This window comes from Suncus etruscus, chromosome 14, assembly GCF_024139225.1.
Source record: "Suncus etruscus isolate mSunEtr1 chromosome 14, mSunEtr1.pri.cur, whole genome shotgun sequence".
Classification (NCBI taxonomy): domain Eukaryota; kingdom Metazoa; phylum Chordata; class Mammalia; order Eulipotyphla; family Soricidae; genus Suncus; species Suncus etruscus.
The window spans coordinates 79637999-79649249 of NC_064861.1; the positions used below are offsets into that span (position 1 = coordinate 79637999).

General features: G+C 55.7%; 1 protein-coding gene across 1 annotated transcript in view; it reads left to right on the forward strand.

Annotated features, from left to right (window-relative positions):
- Nucleotides 1–9604, forward strand: part of CHST8 (carbohydrate sulfotransferase 8) — a gene marked incomplete at its 5' end in the record, with an annotated part of 51452 nt that extends 41848 nt beyond the window's left edge. Inside the window, 2 exons of the mRNA XM_049787448.1 lie at nt 7129–7166; nt 8225–9604. Of these exons, the coding sequence (XP_049643405.1) occupies nt 7129–7166; nt 8225–9307 (1121 nt within the window). The remainder of the gene's footprint in view (nt 1–7128; nt 7167–8224) is intronic.
- Nucleotides 9605–11251: the final 1647 nt, after the last annotated feature.

Below are 11251 nucleotides of genomic sequence, written 5' to 3' on the forward strand. Positions count from 1 at the left end.
TGAAGTTGAAATACGTTACCATTATTCCTTATCTGCCTGGAATTAGAAAGCTTTCTGTATTCTGTGTTCTAAAGGTTTCATTATCAAAATGTGCAGGTTTTTAAAACAAACAGCGTTTCTTCTCATGCCCTTGCTTCCGGCAGAGGCAGCTTTACCCCTGGAGCCGGAGATGCCTGCGGCCTTCACTCTGCTGCCACTATGGCCACCCGTCCCCTCCTGGGCATCATGGAGGCCTATAACAGGGAGGTCCAAGCTTCTGTGGCCTTGTCAGAGGGGCAAATTGGCTGCTGCTCCTCTGGACAGGAGCTATTAGGAGTATGCCTGCAGCTGGACCAGATCCCGGACCCTGTAGGGAACCACCCAAAAAACCTTTGCCTCACTCTCATGTCAGCTCCTTTTCTCTGGACCTTGAACCATCTCTACACAGCTACCCACTGACCCATCATGCATGCCACCTCCCAACTCCATTCGCTACCATCTCCTATCACTTACCCACCAATCATTGTCATGAGCCATCCCCCACCAACCACTACCATCCACCATTCTGTACCATTTATCATCCCTCATCTTCCACCATTCACCACTATCCACCACCATCCACTACCATCCACCACCCCCACTGTGCATTATTGTCTATCAGCCCCCCATTACCCATCATCTACTACCACCCACTACCATCCACTACTATCTACCATCACCAACCCACCAATCAACACACACACACACTCACACACACTCATTCTACCTCATTCTATCCACTATCACCATCCCAGTTGCCATTAAGCTGCCACCAAGAGTATCACTTCATCACCTGCATACCAAACACTACATGGGGCACTCAATGTGCATGAGCCTCCATCCTACTCCTCCCCACTAAACCCCAAATGGCTCCATCCTTGGCCTGTGACCCTGTGCTGCCTCTCCAGCCTGACTGCTGCACCTGGGGCTCTCTGAGAACACATCCCTCTGAACTACCCAAGAGGGTGTCCCAAAGCTGCCTGTGAGAAAAATGGGGCACTTGTCCCAGAACAGACCTGCCCCCACCTGCCCCAGTCCTGCCTCCTCAGGCCTCCACCTTCTAATAGGGACCAAGACTTTCCCATGCAGAGTACAAACTCTTGGACCTGATGGGGCTAGTGGGGCTGCTGGACGTGCCTCCAGCCACCCACCTCACGGGGCAGCTCCACCCCACACAGAGAGGTTGGTGGCATCTCTGGCAGTAGTCAGCAAAGGACAGAGTGGGAATGCCAAGACTGCAGAGCCTCAAGTGATCTCTGCAGGGGTTGCTCTTCCAGCGCCTGAGATTTCCAGCTTGGGACCTGCCTGCACCCCAAGGGGCCTTGTTCCTCTGAGCTCAGTTCTTCAGAACCACAATTCCTGGGACAGGCACTGACCAGAAGTGCCCCATCGTGATTCAGAAGCTGCCCTGAGCATGGGAAGGAAGTCAACCCAGGCTGCAGAGCTGTCCTCTCCACTGGGGATGGAGCTGACATGCTCAGGCTCTTGACACTGCTACCCCGAGCTCTTGCCCAGCCCTGTCCGGAACATCATGCCACACCACTCAGCTAGCATTCGCTGTCCACAGTGCTGTTCCACCGCGGCCCCCTGACAAACAGAAACATGCTCGCCACTGCCGTCCACATTCCCAGCGTGATTTATTGCTGTCATCACAATATTTTGTTTGGAGCAGTAAAGCCTCCAGACATAAATCAAGCCATTAGAAGAAACGACGTTTAATCCTGCAGAAGCCTCGGTGGGCAGAACCACCCTCAGCCAGGGAGAGAATCATTCATTCTAGGGTGGCCTCTGCCCATACCACACAGCCACGTGCACACACATACACACACATACACACATGTTTTTGCAATGTACATGTGTGTACATAGGCATACATACACATGTATACTCATGTATACTCACACACATATGTCTTCACAGCAGCCCTCATCTCCCTGCACATTGACAGGAAAGGAAAAGTCTGTTTTAGTTTGTTGCAATAAATAATACAAAGGGTTCCCCTGGTCACCAGGGATGCTGAGAGGGCTCTGAGATTGCCTGTGAGTGACCTTGACCCCTCACCTTTGCTGAACAGCTGAAATGGAACTTCAAAGCAGCAAATGGGAGAAGCCCTAGGAAGGTCCTTTACTTGGTCTGCATCCTACTTGAGATGCTCGGGCAGGGGGGACTCAGTTCCTGGCTCAGTTGCTTTTGGGGGAGGTGCTGGCATTCAGGGAACCCGGCAAACCTTCCCCCAAATGTTGCTTTTCGAAGGAGGTTCTGGGGGCCTGCCTAGAAGATTAGGGCATACCCGAGACCCCAAGCCAGATGAGAATTATGGGTTGTTTGACAGTATTAGTGTCTGCAAAGCCTATGTTTGGAGCTGGTGGGGGAGGGGAAGGTGCCCTAGTCTTCCAGAGACTGGGGTGGCCTGGTGTGTTAAGGTCAGTATGCAGACTTTGCGAGGGGTCTATGCCTCCCAGATGGGGGCAGGTTCAGTGTCGGCAGGAGGAGCATTCTGTTTCTCAAAAAGATTATCTGCATTTCCAAATCTACCATCTGGGGCTCAGTGTGGCCAATCTCTGGCAAAGTGTCCCCTCCCCATCATATCCTCCTCCGTTGAAAACATGCACTCTCTGCCCCATGAAGATCTCAGCATGGTGACTTAGTGCTGGTCACCTGGGCTCTTGTCCTGATGGCAGAATGCTTGTGCCACCACCCACTGCTGCCAATAGTCCAAGTGGGCACAGCCCCGGGGACACCATGCATATGGTTGTGCTGCACACTGCCAGTTCTGTATTTCTCCCCTGCCAGAGGGGAGCAGTAACCAGTCTGGGGGCACTCCGGCACACAGCAGAGCACTTGGCTCTGGCACTGACCGGCGGCTGTCCTAGTGACTTGAGCTGGGCCATAGTCGAGGGGCCTCGCGGCTGTGGGTTTGCTGTCCACTAAGTGGCGGATTGGCTGACAGGCGGCAGCTCTGGGGGAATTCACCACCGAGGCTGAGCTGACAGGAGGGAACCGCTCCGAGAACTGCCGATCCTAATCCTGCAGTGAGAGAACAGAATTACTAAACAAAGCGGGAAGCATTCCTGCATGCGCTGTCAGGTACCCAGCAGCCCGAGACTGAAGGTTCCGGCTCCCCTCCCTGCAAAGGGGCCCTCACAGCACCCAGGAAGATGAGGGGGTGTCCGGGGATGAGAACAGACAGAATTGGCAGCTTCATATCCTACACCAAACTCACTGGCATGTCTGTGCCCCTGCAAACTGGTCATCGTCCATTGCACAGACCACAAGGCACTAGGATAAGCTCTTGCTCTCTCTTTTCAGCCTGGACCCCATTTTAAAAGCTCCAATCTGGGGGCTGGAGTGATAGCACAGTGGTGGGGTGTTTGCTTTGCACACGGCTGCCCAGGGACAGACCTGAATTTAATCATTGGCATCCCCTATGATCCCCTGAGCCAGGAGAGATTTCTGAATGCATACCCAGGAGTGACCCCTGAGAGTCACTGGGTGTGGCCCCCCCCAAAAAAATAAATAAAAACTCCAACTGTAAATTTTGGGGGTAAGGAAAAGAAGAAGCCCTGGATCTGGACTGAGCCAAAGATCTCTGTGGGTGAAACCTCGTCCCAGGACCATGCACCCCTGTCTTGCTGTGATTTAACTGGCCCCAGAGCTGTGCTTCAAGGTAGCCTGGCATCCAGGCTCCTACTATTTTCCTGCAAACAAATGAGACTGTGAGGCCCTGATGCAGGACCCCCATAGTGAGGCCCAGCTGCCCCTCTGTGAATGTGTAGGGATGTGGATTTGTGTCTCACCTGCGTCAGAAAACTATGCTCAGTGAACAGCAGGAGGCCAAGAGGGCACACGCCCAGAGAGATGCTGCCCCTTCTGTCCATGCCTACATCTGGACATGCACCTTCTGGCCAACTCCTGGGGTGACTGATGCTGTGATTGTCGGGACATGAGACTCCTAGAGTGAAACTCCTATGTCCCCTGAAGATTCTGGGGTATCTGCAGGGGCAGGGTCTGGGGTCAGCATGACTGAGCCATGCCAGGACAGACTTGGGGAGAAGGACCCTGTGGGCCAAGCTGACATTGACCATGGTGGCCACAAGCTGAGGAACATGTGGGACAGGGCAAGGAAGGGCACCCTCTAGACACACATCTGAAACTCAGCTCTCAACAACTTTGTAGTTGCATCCCACAGTGATTTAATGAAGGGGGTCTGCAGACACAGCCCCCTGTAGATCTCATATGCTGACTGACCATATATGGAGTGGGGGTCTGCCCACTGCTTGGACAAACACCATCACTCCAGCAGCAGCATAGCCAAACCTTCCTATCCCAGCAAGACCAAATCTGGACCTAGAACTGCACTTGCTGAGGCAGCGGAGAGGGGCAGGGTTGGGCTTGGCCAAGCTCAGGCTGGTGTGAAATCGCTGGGCATCTGCTGGCCTGGGGGCAGTGTCAGTGGACATGCCAGTAGGCAGTATGAATGAGTGGGCTTGCTTAGCACTTTGGCACTTGGGCTCAGCTAGGGCCGATCTAGGCATAGGGCCTGGGTCAGGGTTTTTGTGGGATTCGGACACACGCCACCCTCTCCTGTATTCAGCTATGCATCTCACCCCCCACAGATAGCCCTGCCTATCCACAACCGACCCTGCCCATCTGATCCTGCACTGGGCTCTCCTGCTCTGGGACTGACCTGGGGGCAGGGCAGGTTGGCAGAGGCCAGCCAGGCCCCTGGCTTCTGAACCAATTTCCACCTGCCTTGGTGATTGAAGCCTGTGGAGCTGATCTACACAGCCTGCCCAAAGGGCTGGTCTCTGACCCCATCTTATCTGGGCTTTGAAACTAGAGCCTTTGATTTGGAATCAAAGACGCCCCCATGTGCCAGTCAAGTCCCCTCCCTAGTTCTGCCCATCAAGTGTGTCCACTTCATCCTGGCACCCCAGGCCTCTCTATCTCCTCCTCTGCACCTTTCTCTCAGGGAGCCAGGCAGCATCTGAGCCACACACCCAGAAGCCCAGATACGCCAATGAAGAGTTCACAGCGTGGAGCGCGCCTGGCAGTGCCCATAACTCATGCCTCGTTTCCTGTCCCCGCGCTCACTCGCCTCGGATTGCAGCAATCGCGCTGCTGGCGAATGTCATCTGTCCAGAAGAGAAAGTGACTGTTGACTTCGTACCGTGCAGGGCAGGCACACCTTATCGATGGGCCCCATTATGGGAGAGCAGGGGACCATAGCTCGTGACTGTAGCTTGCCCAGGGAGGCAGCCTGTGCCTGTGACCTTGGAATCCTCCATCCAAGCAGGAGGAAGCTACACAGGGGTGGAGCAACCCATGTGGGCTGCTGGGTGGGGCTGTTCCTGTCAAGATTTATGTGTTTTCTTGGGGGGGCTGGGCCCCTCCTCTAAGCTCCAAACTGCTGGGTTCTTCCCACTGCCCTTGCCTGGGACTTGCATTGCTGTCCAGGGTTCTGCAGCCTGGAGAGTGTGGAGGAACTCATGCCTGCCTGCAGGTGCCCAGGCTCATGGCTGCCACTTGCCTAGTGACAGGGCTGGGCTCAGAGGAAAAGCAGCTTCCTCCATGGGAAGGTTGAGGCAGGACCCTGCAAGGGGCCCTCCAGGAACTTCTCCACCCAGATGTTTCTGCAAGTGGCCACATGGGATGATGGGACAGTGCCGAAAACTGACACACAGTGGGCCTGGACACACAGCTGGCTGTGAGTGGAGTCCTGTAAGCACAGCTGTCCATGAGAAGGGGCCCATGACCACTGGCCTTAAAGGGACCCCATGAGCAAAGCTGGCCATGAGCTACAATAAGGTTCATGGATAAGCTGGTTGCCCCCATCCCGGCTGGCAGGATCAGGCAGAGCAGACGCTGAGGTGGGGAGAGTTGACCATCCGCTGCCAGCAGAAAATGATTAAGGAAAGACAGTTTGAGGGACAACAGGTAGAGAGACAACCGGCACAGGATGAGGGAGACGGGGAGGGCCCTGATAATGGGGTCCTGTTCTCAAAGATTTAAGGTGCTCACCCACCTGTATGGGCCCAACCTGTTTGCTGGTGGAAGTTGTTTCCTAGCTCACCCACAAGCACATACAGGCAGCCTTGACAGTGCCCAGGAAGAGGTTCCACTGCCCCTTGCCCAGGGCAGGGCAACCAGATTACAGTTAGGGAATTACTGCCAATATGGAAGGCATACCCAGAGGCTGTAGGTGGGGGCAGAGGAAGCCCACAAAGTGTCACAGTGGTCACTGTAGCCATCATCAGAGAAATGCCTTGCAGAGATATTGGCAGTGTCCCCAAGCCCTCTGCCAGCTGGGCACAGCTACTGGACTGTAGCAGAGCACACATGCTGGACCTCCAGTCATCCCTATGTGGACAGTACAGATAGGACACCAGCACTCCAACTGCAGATTTGAGCATGAGAAGGAGAGGGGTCACCTCCAACTATGGCATGGCTTGTGGTCACTCTTCAGAGCAAACCTCTGCACTCCAGAGAGAGGCCCAGGGTGAGACCAGTCCAGGGAAAGCAGAGACAAGCCCAAGGGACAACCCTTGTACCCCTGGCAGTGCTCGGGACCACCCCAGAGCTGCTGCTGCCAGGGACTGGGCCAGGCTCTTTTGCGTGCTAGGCATGTGCCTGGTCCCTGACCAATAGCCTGAAGCCCTCCTCGGGTGGCCTGTTTGGGTGCCCTCTTGGGGGAGGGGCTATGCCTATTGGGAATTCATTCATGCCCAGCTCTGTCCTGCACTGTGGAAGGGAGAATAGATGAGCAGTCAGCGGCCCTTGAGCTCTGATCTGGCCTGGCAGCAATGGCCACACCAAGAAGTAGAGACACTGACTGAAGGACTTCCCTGGGGCCACTGGAGAAGGAGCATGCCGGAAAGTCACATCCTCGAGGTTCTGGAGAGGGATGGACAGCTTTCCCGTGGTGGAGCTGTGATTCCAAAAGTAGGAACAAATAGGATCTCTAGTACACCTCCACTTACCTTGGGGTATGCCTGAATGGTACCAGGTCCTCTCCTCCCACACCCCCTGCTGTCTTTCCCCAGAGCCCTGCCAGGAAATTTCAGTCCCCATGGAACTTCTGCTACTAACGCTGTCCGATTTGCTTTCCAGGACTGAAGTTCAGCTTGCGGCCACAGCAACCGCCCCAGGTGAGTTCTGAACCTAGAGCAGGTGATGCCCAGAGGGAAGTGTTCGGCTTGCACAGAATCCCCGGGGTGGGGCGAGTGGGGGGGATAAATTATGGTGGGATCTTCCCAGCAGCCCTTGAACCAGGCTGGGCTGTGGTTCCTGGATTTGCCTTTCCCTTGAACAGGGACTGAGATGCTCAGATCTGGGCAAATCAAACCCCAGCTTGCTGCGGTTCCTGGGAGGTTTGCGCCATCTGGTGGCTAGTGGGACACTCAGCTTGAGAAAAGGTGAATACAGAAGCAGGACTATAATATACACCTAACAGCATCAAACTATTTTTCAGCCACCCACACAATGCTCAGGGGGACCATGTACAATGCCAGGGATCAAATGGGTCAGCGGAAGTTGCCACATTCAGGGCAAGTGACATCAGTCCCGTTCTATTTCTCCAGAACCTGGGCCAGAGAGATAGACGGGGAAGGTATTTGCTTTGCATGGGCTGACCCAGGTTCAAGTCCCAGCATCCCATATGGTCCCCTGAACCCACCAAGATTAATTCTCGATTACAGAGCCAGGAGTAAGCCCTAAACATCGCCAGGTGTGGACCCCAAATAATTAGATAAACAAACCAATGGCCCTTAGGGAATGCGGGAACTCTGGCTCTGAACATGGTCTGTCCTCCTTCTCTCTCTTTGTTTCTCTCTTTGTCTTTCTCTCTGTCTTTCTCTGTCTTTCTTTTTTTATTGTTGTTGTTGTTTTTGTTTTTGGGCCATACCCATTTGACGCTCAGGGGTTACTCCTGGTTATGCGTTCAGAAATCGCCCCTGGCTTGGGGGGACCATATGGGACGCCGGGGGATCGAACCGTGGTCCGTCCTATGCTAGCGCTTGCAAGGTAGACACCTTACCTCTAGCGCCACCTTCCCGGCCCCTCTCTTTGTCTTTCTTGCTGTCTCTGTCTGTCTGTCTGTCTGTCTGTCTGTCTGTCTGTCTGTCTCTCTCTCTCTCTCTCTCTCTCTCTCTCTCTCTCTGTCCTGATGCCCCTGATCACCCTCTAACTGCATCTCTCATTATCTCAGGAACCCCCACCAGGAAGTGCCCAAGATGGAGACTTGAGAAGACCCTCAGAGAAACTCTCCCCAAACATGTCGGGCCGGGAGACTCTGGGGGGCCGCCACCTGCAGGGGCCTGAGCCCCCTCCAGTCCTTGGCCCGGGAGCTCACCTGAGCCCTCGGCAGCAGCGCCTCATGAAAACACTGGTGGCCAATAATAACTCTGCAGGCTCGTTGGCCTGGCCAGGGAGCAGGGTCCCCGCGGACGCCTGGGCCAGCCAGCAGCACAGGCAGCAAGAGCGCAAAAGACTGATGCGGGAGGCCTGCGCCAGGTACCGAGCGCGCAGCAGCCTGCGGGCCATCACACCCCGCCACGTGTCCCGCATTTTCGTGGAGGACCGTCACCGAGTGTTGTACTGCGAGGTGCCCAAGGCCGGCTGCTCCAACTGGAAGCGGGTCCTCATGGTGCTGGCCGGGCTGGCCTCGTCCACTGCAGACATCCCGCATGACACGGTGCACTACGGCGGCGCATTGCGTCGCCTGGACACCTTCAGCCGTCATGGCATCCTGCACCGACTCAGCACCTACACCAAGATGCTCTTCGTCCGGGAGCCCTTCGAGCGGCTGGTGTCCGCCTTCCGCGACAAATTCGAGCACCCCAACAGCTACTACCACCCCGTCTTCGGCAAGGCCATCCTAGCACGCTACCGTGCCAACGCGTCGCGGGAGGCCTTGCGCACCGGCGAGGGGGTTCGCTTCCCCGAGTTCATGCAATATCTGCTGGATGTGCACCAGCCCGTGGGCATGGACATCCACTGGGACCATGTGGGCCGGCTCTGCAGCCCCTGCCTCATCGACTACGACTTCGTGGGCAAGTTCGAGAGCATGGAGGACGATGCCAACTTCTTCCTGCGCCTCATCCGTGCGCCCCAGAACCTCACCTTCCCACGCTTCAAGGACCGGCATTCCCAGGAGGCCCGCACCACCGCGCCCATTGCGCGTGGCTACTTCTCGCAACTGTCGGCGCTGCAGCGGCAACACGCCTACGACTTTTACTACATGGACTATCTCATGTTCAACTACTCTAAACCCTTTGACGACTTGTATTGAGGGGTGGCAGGGGGGGAGGCCTGTCTCTGGCCAAGTTATCAGACTCACCTTCCATCCTGAGGGAGGAGGGGGAGTGATGAACCGAAAACCCCCAGGACCCCAAGAGGCCCAGGGCCCCCACCCAGCTTTGCCAAGAATCAAGGTGGCCCCGGGAAGCCTGAAGCCCCAAGAACGGCCTCGGGGTCCCCATGATAAGGGTCCCTCCACAGTCCCTTTGCCTTTGCCTTGTACCAAACCCCGCAGTTTGCAGCTTTTCTAGGGTGCAGCGGAGAGGTTCCAAATAAAGCACAGGGTCTCCAGGCCTGTCTGAACAGTGCAGGGCGCCGCCTTCTGCAGTGGGTGTGATGGGAGAGGCACGGGAGGCAGCCTCCCATGCTGGGGCTCAGTGGGGTGACCTGGACTCATCCCAGAGGCCGATGGCTCCGCCTCCCTTCCTTACCTCCCCATCCAGATGGAACATTTGTAGGTGTGTTCTGCAGGGAATGGGGCTTCAGGGGCCCAAGAAGGGGTGCAGACACATCAGATGGAGAAGGAGCACTTCCCCTCTGTCCTTCCCTGCTTTTCTTTTTCTTTCTTTTTTTTTTTTGTTTTTGTTTTTGGGTCACACCCTGCGATGCTCAGGGGTTATTCCTGGCTGTCTGCTCAGAAATAGCTCCTGGCAGGCACGGGGGACCATATGGGACACCAGGATTTGAACCAACCACCTTTGGTCCTGAATCGGCTGCTTGCAAGGCAAACGCCGCGTGCTATCTCTCCGGCCCCTTCCCTGCTTTTCTGGGCTTTTCTGGGTTGCAGTGAGAACCCATCATCCCAGATTTCTGGGGGGCATCTGTTCTGAGAATGGATATCCTCGGGCCCATGGCTGACCCCCAGGGCTGGCCCAGGGACTTCTGAAGCCTTTTGAGGTGCCATAAATGAGTGTCCATGAAGTGGGGCTTCCTGGCCTGTCCTCTCAGCTTCTGGGCTGGGCGGGGTTGGGTCACAGACCCCACCCTCAGGTCCCTTTGCATACAAGGGGTGCACAACCTCAGAGAGCTGTGGCCCTACATACACCCACACTAGGCAGCTTAGGGAGGAGCTGCAGAAGAAATGGCCCCAACATGTGGGGACAGTGCTCCAAGGTTCATGCTTCCAAGGCCTCCTGGGAAGTTTGGTTGAATCTGGGCACTATTCTGTTCCTGCCTGCTAGGGTCTCTGTCACCATGTCTGCTTAGGGCTCTTGTCTAACCTCAGACTTTCCGGCGCTCCTCTATGTGCCCCCCAAGCATCTTTCCCCTGGACTCCTGCTCTATGCTCCCCGTGCCCCTATTCCCTGTGCTCCTTCCTCTGTGTTCCTGCTCCCTTTGCTCCTCCTCTTGCTATGGACAGTGCCGCAGGTCCCAGGAGAGGCATCACTGGTCCCCAACAACAAGCAGGGCTGACTCATATCTCCAGGGCTCCCCACCCTGCCCCTGTCTATACTTTGGACATTGGGGCTGGGTTCACCCACGCAAGAAGGCCTCCTGGGTTGGTTCCCCCAGAAGAAAGGGGGGGGGGAGTGTAACAAGCTGGGGGGCCTAATTCTCTCACAGGACACTAGGGGGTACCCAAGAGCCAGAGTGGCAGGCCATGCCAGGCAAGGCAGTCAGAGAGTGGAGGCAGGAAGGCCTGGGGAGGGACAGTGAGGAATGCTCCCATGAGAGTGGGGAGTGGATGAGGCATTTGCAAAACTGGATGTAGGATCGCTGGCTTTTCTGAAGCCTGCAGGGATCTGTAACCATGGGCACAGCAGGGATCTGACATATTATGATAGTGTGTGCTGTGAGGTCAGAGACAACCAGACTGGACTCCCAGGGCTTACCCCTGGAGTCTCTCCAAGGAGATACTCAAGAACAAGGGGTCAGACAGTGACCCTCAAACTGAATCTAGAGACACCAAACTTATCTACTACACCCCTCATCCCAG